Raw genomic sequence first — 16173 nt, forward strand, 5'->3', positions numbered from 1 at the left:
CCCGCCACTGCCTTTTATTTGTATAAATCAAAACAATGGACAAATAATAAACTATAGACTAGAACTTGGGGTGAAGATTTGCAGGAAATGCCCAAAAGCAGCTTGCTAAAGCGAAATAAAAAATGCTTTTCAAACAAAATGAGCTCTGATTTCAGATATCAAAATAAGGATACATTTTGTAATCTTACCATTAGCAGGCTAATTTAGAAAAAGTATTTGCACATTTCTACAACTCCTGGTATTATTAAAGCTTTTGTTGTATACACACAACTTGCAACAGATCAACCTTCATTTCAAACTTCCTAAATATAAATCCTTGAGACCTTTCCTTCTGTGTTCTGGTTACAAGTGACCCAACTGCCCAACTTTGACAGAGACCACTTCAAAGTTACATCAAAATAGTTTTGGTCTAGTTAGTATCTAGTTACAGGTATTATCTAATTTGTTATAATAGGTTCAATTTGAGAAGCCTAGCTTCTGGGATAATTATTTTAACTTTCCCTATAAGAAACTCATAGCTGCTTTCAGGCATTTGTGACGTTCTGCACTGAAAACAGACATGATGACAAGAGGATTACCTTTGCAATGCCTCTGTCATGATTGTACGCAATGATTCTTATAAGAACCATACACTGATCTGGCACTGTAATCCAGGAATGAAAATTTTCACTTACCGCAGTGCGACTGGAAAACCTGTGGCTTGACTACCTGATTGCAGATATTGCACACTACTAGATAGAAATCGTCATGAGCTGGATAATGGCCAAATAAGTGCATATCTGTGGGAAAGTTAAAAAATATATACAAGTATTAGAAGTTATGCGTTAAGAGTATATTTAAAAGAAATTAAAGATACTGTAGGATTACTAGTATTATATTTGTAAAAACAAAAACTACGTAATATTCTCTGTAAGGAGAGTGTTGGTGGTATGTTATCAAAATAGATCTTTGCCAGCTCTAATTTCTATGATCCTTTATTTAAGCTGCGGACAGAACATCTTATTCTGACAATCAGAATACAAGAAGAAGCACCCCTGTCTAAATACTTATTGGAAATAAATGTAATACTGAACAAAGCACTCAAGAACACGTTGTAAGGAACAGTCCTGCATTGGGAAAGGACTCACAAAATGAAATATTTATAGGTCTTTCCCATCTCTAATTTCTGTTATTATTTCAGCAAACAAGGAGCATGAGTTCTGCAGCAGCTAATGACTTAAGAGCTTGGCTCTCTGTGGACTATTAGCAGATTCTACTTTTTAAGAATTAGAGATAGGACTCAGGAGCCAAGGATCTCCACAGTAGCATTCTTCATTGACCAACTGGGAAACTCCATTAAATCTATCAGTGTTAGGTAAATGAGGCCCTTTGTTTTCAGTTTTACTGATTTTTACTGAAAAATTCCCAGCTTTTACAAAAGCTACTATTTTTACCGATTTTCACCCAGATTTGTACTGCTCAAGTACATGAAAATATTGCTTATGTTAAGACAATCCAATACATTACATTAGGTAGACACGGTTATGTTAATAATAAATTAGTCTAAGTGTAAATGCGAGGCTGTCAGTTAAAGTAAGAAAAGGTACTGGAAGATACACACACGCACATGCAGGAGTACATACTGTTAATGAGCAATCCATGAAATAAACCACAGCACTAAATTACTTAATACTCTTACTTTTCTCTATTTGTGGCTTTTTTCTCTCTTCTCCCACCCCCAACACTAACCTCAATATTTACCCAGAGAACTGTGCATCCATTTTCACCCATTTTTAAAAATTGTTGTAACAAACACTGAGAACTTTCTGAAGTTTAAAAAAATAACAACTGAAAATGAAAGGCCTCGTAGGTAGGTAATGGTAGATTCTTTTGGGCAAACAATAAATGCACTGCTGGACTGTCAAATGCCTCTCTGAGTATCAACAGTGTCAACTGTGGTCCATGCTACCCCTCAGGACAGGTCCATGACTTATTCAAAGATGTCACATGATGGTGCCTTAGCACTACTTACTGCATCTGAAAGATCTACTCGAAAGCTTGTAAATGCTGCTTCTGTTCCTTAAAAGGTAGCTTTCAATTCAGCACTGCTTTGCCATTTAAAAGACAAACTCCATTTACTTAAATTAAAATTAAACATTAACAAAACCTTCTAGTGCAGGACCACCGCAAAAATTAAATGGCTCTGAAACACTCAAAATACCAGCTGAGAATGCTAAACAGATGAATGTTTAAATATCAATTCTCTAATATATTTGTGACCTGTCTGCAAGTCTTATAACTTATCTTTATTCAAACAAGTAGCTTTTTCAGTGGGTGAATTAATGTACCGTATTTTCCGGCGTATAAGACGACTGGGCGTATAAGACGACCCCCAACTTTTCCAGTTAAAATATAGAGTTTGGGATATACTCGCCGTATAAGACTACCCCTCTTCCAACGCACACCAAAAAAAAATTAAAAAAACATCAGATTTGATTTCAATATGGTAATTTTAATTCAAATGCTTATGACATGCAGGTACTTAGCAGGAAAACTGTCACTTATAAACATAAGGCTGTTTGTCATCAAACATGTAAACATAAAACAGTGCAAGTGGATTAAACTTTTCCTAATTCACTCTAAAGCTGAAAGGAAGGATAAGACAATAAACCCATGGGAGCTGCCATGCTGTTTGTTTTCTAAGCTGTCAACCAAACTGGAACTGATGATGATAGGAGGAAGATAACAAACAAGAGAGAGAGAGCAAGTGCCGGGCAAGTCCCTGGCAAGTTAGCAACGCCCATCATAACTGCAAGCTATGGTATTTTTACAGGTTTTGCTGGCGTGACAGTTTCCCTTTAAAAGCCTTCAAAATCCTCCTGTTCGTCATCTGATATCATAAGTACATCAATGACATCTTGTGATACATTTGTAAGGCAGTCATCGTATGGATCGAATTCCGTATCAGATGGTGTGGTCTCAGCTTCGGCTTCCTCTTCATCTTGCCACAAGTAGTCGTCCTCCATACCATCTAATGAATTTGATATGCTACACTTCTTGAAAGACTTGATTACTGTTTCTGCATCAATATCATTCCAGGCTTTTATGACAAACTTGCACAAAACATCCAACTGTGGAGCACGCATGTTTCCTCCTTTTGTGAATGACTTTTCGCCGCTAACCATCCATTCATTCCACTGTTCTTGAATGCGATCTTTAAATGGCTTGTTTAGGCACACATCCAGTGGCTGTACCAACGATGTCAATCCTGCAGGAATAACTGCCGCATCTGTGTTTAGTCTTGCAAGCATTTGCTTGGTGCTGGGAGTTAAATGAGCCCTGAACATATCCCACACCAGTAGACTACATTTTTGAATAAGTCCACCTGGTCGCCTGCTCCATACATTATCAAGCCATAGCTTTACCCCTTCTTCATCCATCCAGCCTTTTTCATTCACATGTACAAAACAACCAACAGGGAACTTGAATTTCGGCATTGTTTTTCTTTTAAAAATAATCATTGGTCTCAGTTTGGCGCCATCAGCTGTGCATCCTAGTACCACTGTAAAACTGGACTTCTCATGTCCTGTTGTTTTAATTAAAATTGTTTTTTCACCTTTTTGATGGACAGTTTTATTTCCAACCATATCAAAATTCATTGGAGTTTCATCCATATTTCCAATACTACTTAACGCATAGCCATGTTTAGTGCGCTGTTGTATTACGTATCGATGGAAACTATTTACTTTGCTATCAAGATCTGCAGGTAATTTTGGGGCAATTTTCATCTTTTGCCTCAGTACCATATTATGCCTTCCCATGAATCTAGTACACCAGGATACAGTGGCCTTAAATCTGTTGCTGTGATCTGGGTTAGATTTGGCCCACTGAAGTGCAAACAAATGTATTTTATTTCGTGTCACTACATAACCGTTTTGGTGATGCTCATTCACCATGTCTGCTACATGTTTTTCGAGTTCTGGCCAATGTGGAGTGCCTCTTCTTAATGCACACTTACCCCTTGGCATACTCTTTAATGCTTTTTCATTTGCTTTCCAGTCCCGAACCATCTTTTCTGTTACTCCATATTGTCTTGCAGCAGCGCAGTTATTATGTTCCATGGCAAAGTTTACAACTTTAAGTTTGAAACTGGCTTCATATTTCTTTCTTCTTGCTGGTGGAGCCATGATGGGGTTTTGACTGTTGGACATTTGTATACTGTACTGTATGTACTGGTGCTATACTGTATGAACAGGTACAGATACTGGTGCTGTACTGTATGTGGTACCCAGTATACAACAACCAGCCAATCACGGCAAGCGATGTACCTTACCGGCGATTGGCTGGTTGTTGTATACAAAGCCTGCTTGGATTGGTCAGCTCTCCCTGCCTGCCCAGCCCTCCCTGTCTCCAAGACTATCAGAGCGGTAGCGCAAACACGCCTCTTTCACCCGTCTGGCCCGCCCTTGTATCCTATTACCTCCTTCTCTGCCTCTCAGATCTTGCACATGCGTGCCTGCGCCGCTTCACTGCAGTCCTCAGGAGCGAGATCTGAGAGGCAGAGAAGGAGGTACGGTAATAGGATACAAGGGCGGGCCAGACGGGTGAAAGAGGCGTATTTTTCTGGGCACAGCGCCGCTCTATCTCTTTTTTCCATTCCCCGTGCGTCCCGGACACCTGCAGCTTGCTCCGCCCTTCACTTACACCTTCCCGGTGAGGCGCCCCCTCACCTCGTCATCAGGCGGGGATGCGGCCGCGGCCGTTTTTGAGCTCCCCCCACCATATGCGGCGACCGCAGATTCTCCAGTCCGGCTCGGAAGTTTCAGCACCCGCCCTATAAGACGACACCCGGCGTATAAGACGACCCCCGACTTTTGAGAAGATTTTCCTGGGTTAAAAAGTAGTCTTATACGCCAGAAAATACAGTATTACCAAAGTTGTTTCATTGTTTCTTGATAATGGTAATGCCAGAATGGTATGTTTTCGTTAAAAATCGTGTCATGTTCCGCACTGCCCTGTGGGAAAGCCCACAGTTCGATGCCTAGGACTAATATCACTCTTCAGGTCGAAAGGGCTGGGAGCGAGTATTTTCAGTCTCTCAGAGAGCAAGGGATGGAGCAGAGCAGTCTCTCCATGATTCAATAAAGGAGCAGTGTTAGTGGACTTTAAAAGACCCTGATTCAACTATGGTTGGCCAGAACCAGGCCCCCCTCAGTGATAGACAATATAAATCAAGAAGAGATACTAAAGGCCAGGATGTGGAGGAAAGCAAAAGCCCCAATCTATACTGCTATTACAAAGTCACGAGATCTGGTTACAACATGGTCAAAGGTTATAGTTCAGATGAAACCTAACCGTGGCCCCTTAACCATTCTAAAGCCTTATACTTTCCAAGGTTTTAGCCTTGTTACTGGGACACAGTTAGGCCCTGTCCACACTATAAATAAACCATGTTGTGATTTAACCCCCGAACTAGTTGCAGTTTTAGTGCAGATGGGACCAACATTGCATACTAAGCCCTGTTCCTGTTCACAGCTATTCGTTTTACTGGTTGATAAAAGAACAATTTGGCAGGCCATTTTATTTTAATCTCACATCTAATACAGTTATATAATTTTAAGAACGCTGGAGGCCATTCCTTCTGCTTTAGCCTGAGGTTGAAGTTATTGATCTTACAAACACTTTACATTGCAGTACAGATATAGCAATGCTAAAGCCAGGGTTTTGCTACTGATTCTCCATTTGTAGATTCCCACTGTCAGAACCTTGTAACTCCATGATAAGGATTCCCTCACCAGTCTGAAACTTGGCCCAAGCTCTCAGCTCAAGAATCATCCATTGCATTACATTTATGAAATGTTTCAGCCTCGTTATAAAGTTTATAAGAGTTTTGAAAAAAAAATTATTATTACTCTTGCATCGCCTCTCCAAGCTCATCATTAGAAGCAAGCTCCCAACACACCAGGATACGCTAATTCAAAGTGGTACCAGACCCTGCCAGAGCAACTGATTCAAAACCTGCAGACATATCTCCTCTGCTACAACAATCAACACCCTCCACAACACAGCTTTCAAGCTCCATATGTCCTTCACATGCCTATCACAATATGTGGTGTACCTCATCTATTGCACTAAATATCCGAATAGCAAGTATGTGGGTGAAACCAGACAGTTACTACGCTCTCAAATGAACTCACACAGGAAAATGATAAAAGACAAAAACATCATCTGTGAGTGAACACTTTTCAAAAAGCGTTCACTCTATATCTGACCTACGAGTCCTCATCCTCAACGTCTGAGAGCCCGAGAGCTTCAATTCATAACTTTGCTAGACATTAAAAATCATGGACTGAATAGAGGCACTGGATTTATGGCCTATTACAACAATCTATAACCCACTAATGACCCCCCGCCCGCCTCCTTTCCCCCTTATGTCTGGAGTGGTGTTAATGGGCCACTTCACCTTGCATGATCCCTTGAAATGTATGTTAACTACTTGTGCTAAACACACTGTTCCACCTTGTATTGAGCTGTGACACTCCGATTGAATTTCCCAGACCTAAAGAAGAGCTCTGTTTAAGCTCGAAAGCTTATGTGTCTCACCAACAGAAGTTGGTCCAATAAAAGATATTACCTCATCCACCCTGTCTCTCTAATATCCTGGGACCAACACGGCTACAACAACACTACATACTTTAAAAAACAGATACACACACATAGAGAGACTTATCACTTGGCAAATAAAAAGGTATAGATAATATTTAAGTTACATTTTGTCACTGTTCTAAATTCTTTAAGCTTTTTTAAGCCTCAGAATACATCCTGTATACTAGACCTTCAAAACTTGCCCAGTTCTGGGACCTATGTTAGTAGAAGTCCAGCTGTGAGAAATTACTAAAAAACAGAAGGAGTTAATATTCCAAGAATCTATCCAAGGACATGATAGAATTAGAAACCAGGCCAGGTCACAGTTATCAGAGAAGCAATTGCATCTCCACCACACACAATACTGGGGAGGCAAAATGGGAAATGAGGGGACTATTAATAGTACATTGCACCAATAGCAGTTTTTGTAGTACTGAGATGGCAAAAGTGGAGAAAAGGGTGAAATGAGTTGCACAGAAAGTGCAGAGGAAAGAGACAGAAAAGTCCTATGCCTCCTATGGCACCAAAGGGGGGAAATGTGCTTGACAAACGTTGAATGTTTTCAGTGTTGGTATAGCTGAGTTGGTCCCAGGATATTAGAGAGACAGGGTGGATGAGGTGAGATCTTCTATTGGACCAACTTCTGTTGGTGAAAGAGACACGTTTTTACGCTTACATAGAGCTCTTTTTCAGGTCTGGGAAAGGTACTCAAAGTGTGTTAGGTCCAATAGAAGATGATACCTCACCCACCTTGTGTCTCAAACGTTTTTAAACACAGATGTAGCTTGCATAGTTTGGTGGTCTAGTGTGAACAGGAATTTTCTTTTTTCAATGTAAATAACCATGTTTGCCATAAATAACCATATATCAGGGACTACAGGTCTTGACCTCTGGTCCATAGTAAGTTCCAATTTGCTATCCAGTGACCTGTTAGCAGATGACAGAATAGAAGCTGAACTCTGACAGAGGACACCAGGCCTGGAATCTGATTGGCAGAATGCTGAAAGTCCTGATTGAGTCACTACTTTTTTATAAACCCAGCACAGGAACAGGAAGTTGTCCATGCAACTGGGATCTCCCTGCGTCAGACTGTTTCCCCTTCAATACCTGCTCCTTCTACTTGCTACTGATCTCCTGGTAACCTGACTGTCTCCTGACACCTGACTCTTGGTTTTGTCCTCTGATTTACCTAGGATTCTGACCTCCTGGTATCTGACCTGGCCTAATTCCTGACTCCTGTTCTGACTATGAGGTCAGACCACCCATGCCCCGGTTGTGACACCACGATTGCCAAAAATCAGGCTATTTCTTTGATGGATAAAAGCACTTGGCCATTGTCTTTGTCTGGAACAAGACTGCAGCCTTCCATTTCCTTCTGGCAGCTGGTTGGCCAAGCTTGCAAAAGCCTTACACTCATCTCAATGACAAAAACTTTTGAACACTGCATCTAATCAATTCCAAATGTTCGGGGAAAGTTCTTGGCATCAGTGGCCAGAACTCTATTGACTTCTGAGAAAAATTGGAAAACTGAGATGGGAAAAATGGGGGTTAACTGGAGCCCCATGCCATCTTGTTAGTATAGACACAGCTTCAAGCACTTCTACAGTCCTCTGTAGATCAAACAGCTGGCTGATGGCCCCTCAGCATAACAATACCCCATCTCCTCTCTGCCTGTCCTCCCACTAGAGTTTATCATGTTGACACCCAGAATGATGTCTCTCTCAGACAAAAAATAAATAATAATAATAATGTGGGGAAAGGGGTCAGGGAAAGTGGGGAATGGGGGCATGCACACCAAACTCCTAGTGGGGAATGGGACAGGACTGGAGGACCCTAGTATGGGGAGGAGGAGGAGAAAGGGGGCCACGCAGAGTCCCTTGCATAGAAGGAAGGTATGAAAGGGGGTGCACAGAGAACCCCTGTCATGGAGGAAAATGGCAGAGGGGGGAATGGGGACAGAAAGAACCCCCAGCATGGGGGGGGAGATTGGGGTACCCTGGTAGGGGAGGAGGCAGACATGGGAGTCACAAAGAACCCCTGGCATGAGGAGATTAGGAATCACAGGAATCAAACAGAGGAGGATGGCACACAGGGAGCTTGTGGGGGGAATGGAGGGATGCAAGGAGCCACTGGTGCGTGCAATCAGCTCAGCCCACACAAGCTATGAAGTGCACAATCCTCTAGCGTGTATGCTCTTAGCAGCCAATGAGCAGGTTGGGAGTCTTTCAATGAATGCAGTGTCATCCATTTTCATACCAGAGTTCACAGCCTTCGAATAGGAGGTCTTCAATTGTTGTCTGAACTTCCTTTGAGATGCCTAAAGACTAGCCAGGATGCTCTCCTCATGGCAATAGAAATTGCCATGGATCTTACTATGGTATTGGAGGCATCTAGAGTGGCCTGAAAGGATGATCTGGCGACCAGCTGCCCCTCAAATTACTGATTATTGGATGCACTTCCAACTGTGGCTTGACCGGTGCCTAAGAGATACTCAGTACCGCCGCAGTGGTGGTAGCCATCATCATAGTGGAGACGTTCAGGACCTAAGATAGCAATGATGACTCTAGCTCAGCTTATATGTAGAGATCTCTCAGTACTGTGAATTATCTTATTACTGAGACACATGGTGCCACAAAAGCAGAGCAGGAGATTACAGTATCAGAGCAGAGAGTGCCAAAGTGATCATGTCACTGTTGACGGTGTAACAGAGGCAGTTAAACCCACCTCCCAAGATGGTGTTGAAGACCAAGTACCATGCGCCCTCAGGGCTCCAACAGCACCCAATTCGGGCCATTAAGTCCACACAGACTAGGATTGGTGAAGCAGTTTAAATCTTTTTGCTTGGGTCAGCTGAAGGGGATCTACCCCTCTATTTCCCAGAGGAGCACAGCTCCTTTCTATCACTAGCCAGAGCTCTTCTCAGGACAGGGGCGCCATTTCAGATTCCGGGAGGGAGGTGGAGGGGGGAGGTGGAGACACAACTTGAACTGTGATTCCTGAGGCTACTTAGGCACTTTAAAACTCTAGTTTTTTGGAAGCTAACTTAGCAATTAACTGACAGGAGCCCTGTATCTAATGCCTTTATTAAAAAGAAAGAAAATTTAATAAATATTAGACCCACTCAGCTCTAACAACATGTTCTGACATCTTATGGCAAGTCACTTAAAGGATACTGGTTAGCTTTAAAATTTTAATGTATATTCTTACTTTATTACTAACTCTGTGGAGAGAGAGACCCTGTCAGGACCCCTGGGTTCTATCCCAGTTCTGGGAGGAGAGCGGGGTCTAGTGGGTTACAGCGGGGAGCAGATATATCTGGGTTCTATATAAGAACATCAGAATGGCCATACTGGGTAAGACCAATGGTCCATCTAGCCCAGTATCCTGTCTTTCAACAGTGGCCAATGCCAGGTGCTCCCGGGGGAATGAACAGAACAGGTAATCATCAAGTTGCTCTGTTACCCAATCCCAGCTTCTGATAAACAGAGGCGAGGGACATGCAGAAGATGGTGTTGGATCCCTGCCCACCCTGGCTAATAGCCATTGCTGGACCTATCCTCCATGAACTTATCTAGTTCTTATTGGAACCCTGTTATAGTTTTGGCCTTCATAAGATCCCCTAGCAAAGAGTTCCACAAGTTGACTGTGAAGAAATACATTTTTTTGTTTGTTTTAAATCTGGTGCCTATTAATTTCATTTGGTGACCCCCTAGTTCTTGTGTTATGTGAAGAAGAAAATAACATTTCCTTATTCAATTTTTCCACACCATTCATGATTTTATAGACCTCTATCATATCCACCCTTAGTCATCTCTTTTCCAAGCTGAAAAGTCCCAGTCTTTTTAATCTCTCCTCATACAGAAGGTGCTCTATACCACTAATCATTTCTGTTGCCTTCTCTGTACCTTTTCCAAATCCAATATATCTTTTTGATACGGGATGACCAAGTCGGCACACACTTTTCAATATGTTGGCATACCATGGATTTATATAGCGGCAATATAATATTTTTCCTCTTATCTATCCCTTTCCTAATAATTTCCAATATTCTGTTAGCTTTTTAATTGCCACTGCACATTGAGCAGATATTTTCAGAGAACTATCCAGAATGACTCCAAGATCTCTTTATTGACAGGTTCAGCTAATTTAGACCCCCATCATTTTGTATGTATAGTTGGGATTATATTTTGCCAAGTGCATTACTTTGCATTTATCAACACTGAATTTCTTCTGCCATTGTGTTGCCCAGTCACCCAGTTTTGTGAGATCCCTTTGTAACTCTTCGCAGTCTGCTTTAGACTTAATTATCTTGAGTAATTTTGTATCATCTGCAAATTTTACCACCTCACTGTGTACACCTTTTCCCAGATCATTTATGAATATAAATGGGGCTAGGGTGAGTAGACCTCCCCTACAAAACTGGAGGGGGGCGCTAAAGCCCTCCCCTGACCCCCCTAAATGGCACCCCCGTCTCAGGAATCTAACTGCCCTATCACATCTGCAACCAGGGCCATCACAGATGACAGACTTGGGAGCTAGCTGTTGATCTGGAGCTCAGGGCACTTCTGAACTCAGATTGAGCTGGTACAGGAAGGTCTCGCTTGCCTAGGTCCAAGTCAAGCCACAAAGAGCTATCCAAAAGTCTGATGTCAGCCTCTCTAGCTTTCTGGTTCTTTTAGAAAAGACCTACAGATGGAACATTTATTGGGGATATGCCCCAATTTAGGAGGGCGAGAGGTAAAAGAGAAAGAAAAGTATGCATTTCCTGTATTCCCCCTGGCCTGTGGCTTCCCTAAGGTAGATCTGCTCCCTGCCCCCAACCCTACTTTTAATAGTTCAGAGAGAGCACATGAAATACAGCCACTCCTTCAGAGAGAAAAAATGGGGATTCATGTCTGCTAACTCTTCTGACAACATGGATAGGCTCAACCAACCAAAGAACCAGGGCAATCACCTTGCTAAACTTATCTAACCAGTTGTACCTAAACCAGTCCAACTCAAAACTTAAAAAAAAAAAAAAGCACAAACATTTGTCACAATATATTTTCAGACATCTTAATGAGAACAAAAATATTTGCACAAATTTTAACTCAAGAAATACAAACGTCTATAAAATTGCCTCCACTGTCAAACTCAAAAACGAGCATATTTTGATAAACAACATTTCTTGTTACAAATACTTTGACCAAATCTAGTTGTCATATGGTAAACCTTTCACATACTAATGTACCTTTATCATCTGATAATTTACCACAATTGCCGTAGAACATATTTATATAGGACCACAGCCTGTGTTTGAAAACTAAATATTTGAGTAATAGCATGTAATATTGTCTGACATTATATGATTATGTGTCAGACCCATGTGAGTGTGGGAAAAGGTAGAAGGGCGAAGGGATGGTAAAAGTTGACTGTAGAAATCCTGACTTCTATAGAATAAAGTCATAAGATCAATATTTCTATTAACATACTTTATTGCATTTTTCAGAGAATAAGCCTTACTGTACTAGGGAATTCTTGTGTTTATAGTTTTTATATTAGTAACATTTGTAAACAATAAGATAGCTGTATCCATAACATGATCCAATTTTGCCAGACTTCATTTTAGTAAAGAATGCATTAAAAAAACAGAAATCACAGAAAACAAAGAAAATATGTTGCCTTTGCAGAGTGTGGCACGAACATTCAAAGGCTACTGCAGATGTCAGATATAATTTTTAACTTTCCATCATAATACACATAGAAAGTAAGGATTACTTGTAGTAACAATCAAGGTCAAATGACTTATATGAAGTTCCTTCTCTACATGTAGAACACAATATACATAATCAGTTACATCTAAGTGTATAGAAAAACTCAGGAAAGGAATGATCCCTCCACTGCAGAGCTAAGGTGATCACAGCACCAAGGACCTCACAATGCTGACTGTTAGAGAAGTTGTATTTTATTATATAGGAATCATGCTCCCCTGTTAATTGTAAACATACATTCCACCTTATGTAATAATTGCTCCGCTGAACATTTAGTAAAATTATATTCTAAAAATTAATTTTGGTCATGTTTAATAAGTCAGTGTTGAAGTGAAACTTGTTTAGATTGACAAAAATGTCGCACTGATAGGTACACTGAAAAACATCCATCAACCTGGACCCTCAGCTCAAGTTATAGATTTGAAAAACTCTAGGGCTAGAAATTTGTTAGATATATTCTCTCCCACTCTAGCTCAATGACAGTGAAAGAGAAAATCTCTTTCACTACATAAGATCACTTTTACAAAAATCTAATCTGAGTGGTTTGAGAGGTGAATTGAAACCTGAAACCGAAACACAATACAAAGGCAACTGCGCTGTTATGCAAGCATGTTTAGCTGCTCCCTTATGTTAGAAATAAGTGTCCACTCCTTCCATCTAATATAAGTTTTATTACAAGTAACAATTCTCCTTTTGTGAAAAGAGGTGAAGTTGCATCAGTAGTTAGTTGATATTGGTTTCATATTATTCTTGAAAATGCCAGATCCTATATGAATTTTCAGGGACTGGACAACTATAAAGATTAAATGTTAATCACCTTTTTACCAAAACCACACATTTTTATGAACTGAGTAAAATTAAACTGAGTAAAACTCTTCTGTGCAGATGCTGCAGGTTCGCACTAAAAAGTTCCTATTTCTCAATAATTTGCCGCTGTTTGAAGAGGACTAAGTTAATGAGATCTAGGAACATTTTAGTTCATGCCCACAGCACCCACACAAGGGGATTACAGGGCAGCACTTTGGTGTGCGTCACTATTCACACCTTTGTAGTCTGAACTGCGGAGCAGTGTAGACGTGTTCTAAGTCCCAAAAAGAGAAGAAATTTGGATACACAAGAGATATAGTATCAAGGTAATTCAAATTGTGAAATGTTAGCTCTGCCAAGTGACAAGACAATGGGTGTGATTTTCAAAATGCTTATTTGATTGGGGAATTCAAGTCCCAGCAAAAGTCAATATGATTTGTGGTTCTAAGTCATTAAGGTGGCTAGTGCTTTTGAAAATCCCATCCTAGGTGAGCTACATTTTAATCAAATGCAAGCTGGTTTCTTTTCTGAACAAACAAGGTAAAGCAAGCTTGAAGTCACTAGTGTAGAAATCAAGGAAACAAAATTATATGAATTAGACCAAGTTGTTCTTCTTCAGGTAAGAGACTGGGTATTCATACAGCACCTAGTTCAGCTGATCCCCAGTCCTGATTGGGATCCTTTGGATGCTAACATAATACAAATAAATCAAAGCACCAAAGACAATGCAAGTTAACACACAAGTAGTTAAGGAGAAGAAAGCAGAGGGCAAATGACTTTTCAACAAAGGCACTGAGGGCTGGTCTACATTAGAAAATCAAATCGACCCAGCTACAGTTGTTACACCTCTGAGGAATGAAGATAAACCGACCGAAAACCCAGTGTAGACAGTGCTAGGTTGATGAATTGTTCCATCGACCTAGCTACTGCATGTCAGAAGCTACTACAGTGACAGGAGAACCCCTCCTGTCAAGTGTAGATGTAGACCAAGGCTACATCTACACTAGAAACTTCAAAGCGCTCCCGCAGGAGTGCGTGAGCGCTGGGAGAGAGCTCTCCCAGGGCTCCAGGTAATCCATCTCCACAAGGGGAATAGCTCCGAGTGCTGGGAGCACGGCTCCCAGCACTGAGAGCCTGTCCACACTAGCACTTTAAAGCGCCCAAACTTGCTGTGATCAGGGGGGTGACAAGCCCTAAGAAGCCAAAGATAGAACAGTGACCAAGGGGAGTGGAAGGGAACCACCAGAAAGAAAGAAGCAGCAAGTAATCTTCACCAGTAGATTACAGCCTGGGTGGTGACACCTGTGACTCATAAATAACCGAGAACGCTATGCTGCCTCCCAGGTGCTATGGCTAATTAAATCAATTCAGGGTGTTGGAGATATTAAATAATGTTGGGAATTTCCCATTAATTACAGTTTACACAGAAACCGATATCAACACTGACTGAAGGTTTAATTATTGCACTGCCTGACTGGGAATGGCCAGACATACTTGTGAAGAGTATCCAAGGTGGGAGTGGATTGATCTTCTCAGAGACCCTACCATAGGAGTAGTCAATAGGCAGACCGCAGGCCAAATCCAGACTGCCAGCTTCTTTAGAATGGACCCCAAAATCTTTTTATTTACTTATTATTATTATTATTTAATTTCCTCTGGAGTCTGGGCCTTGACTATACCTTGACAAAGAAATTTGGACCTTGACAAAAAATTTTTGACTACCTGTGCCCTACCAGTTCCAAGTGCTAGCAAAGCAAGGAAAATTCTGGTAGTGGACTCAGTGGTGTAAAGAGACATATTTGGATTCACAGCACTAGAATGCCTTCTGTGATAAGAACCTGTTTGAATCTGAATTGGTTTGGATCAAACTGAACAACTAATCAATCATTTAAGTAACTTTTTTTTCCTGAAATGTCCAAGTTTTTTTTAAATTAAAAAATATCTGAAAAGGTGTTTTTCCTCCAGAACTCTAAAGGCCTATTGGATTACAAATGGTGCATGTACATTTCAAAATCTGGAACGATTTGGCTCGAACTTCCAGTACCACACATACCTTAGGAGGGCCGCAAGAGATTCTCAAAGATGCAGATCTTTAGGATGCATCCTGAACACCTAATAAAGACAATGGGAACTCCTCCCCTCAACTCCTTCACATCTTAAAAGATCTAGAGGCTGAAGCAATAACTAAAAGCACATTTTCCCTCACTGAATTTTAAGGAATTTTAGTACTCACTTATTTTATCCTAGGAGTTTACCAACAACATAACTTGTGCAGGTGTCCAAAAGTGCATAAGAGGGAGATCATGTACTTATGGAGGCCTTACTTCACCATTTGAACTCCTTACAGGGTAAGAGAGCCCTCCCACCAACTTTTTTACATTTTAAATGGTCTGAAGTCCAGACCATTCCTCCAGCCCAAGATGTCCCTGTCTTTTTGCAGCTATACATTTGACTAGATTTTTCACTAGGCAGCTAAGTTAGCTCCATAACTCTTGTGCACTGAAGCCTTCCTCAGCTCAACACTCTACCATCTTACTATATGTATACTCAATTAATGATTTGCAAAGGCATTTAAATTGATCAAATCAAACCAAGATTCTTCTGGAACACTGAAAGGTGCTCCTCCTGACTATTTCCTTGCCAACTACAATTTTCTACTCTTTCATTTTCATTTGTAGGGCAGATTTAAAAAAAAATAAATTCTTTTACCTATGGGCTCAATTCAAGCCTAAAAAATTCAGCATAAAGTCTTGAACAATTCAGTAAGGTGCAGGTGACTTAATTTGAAACTGTTGTGTAACCTTCACTTTAAGGGAGTTTAATTTTAAGTCTTAAGGAGCTGCTGCACCTATTATAATGTGTTGCATACCAGACTCTCAGATTGTGGGTGGGACCTGAAACTTGTCTTTGTTTACAACTTTAAAGATAAAATGCCTGCGTCTTTCTTTCAGAATTCCTTTACGCTTGCTCCAGCTCCAACTACAGTCTTCCC

At 40.9% G+C, this 16173-nt stretch overlaps 1 protein-coding gene across 9 annotated transcripts in view; it reads right to left on the reverse strand.

Moving 5' to 3' along the window:
* The window catches only part of ATXN7L1 (ataxin 7 like 1), a 183907-nt gene that overhangs the window by 124937 nt on the left and 42797 nt on the right, over positions 1-16173 (reverse strand). For 5 of the 9 annotated variants that reach the window (XR_010589613.1, XM_005292369.5, XM_065553923.1 and 2 more), the window contains exon 3: positions 675-779. The exons of the other annotated variants lie outside the window; for them this stretch is intronic. Coding sequence is in view for 4 of the 5 variants with exons in the window: in XM_005292369.5 (XP_005292426.2) it covers positions 675-779 (105 nt within the window). In the remaining variant the exon portion in view is untranslated. The remainder of the gene's footprint in view (positions 1-674; positions 780-16173) is intronic. 9 annotated transcript variants of the gene reach the window in all.

This window comes from Chrysemys picta, chromosome 1 (assembly GCF_011386835.1).
Source record: "Chrysemys picta bellii isolate R12L10 chromosome 1, ASM1138683v2, whole genome shotgun sequence".
NCBI classification, from domain to species: Eukaryota; Metazoa; Chordata; order Testudines; family Emydidae; genus Chrysemys; species Chrysemys picta.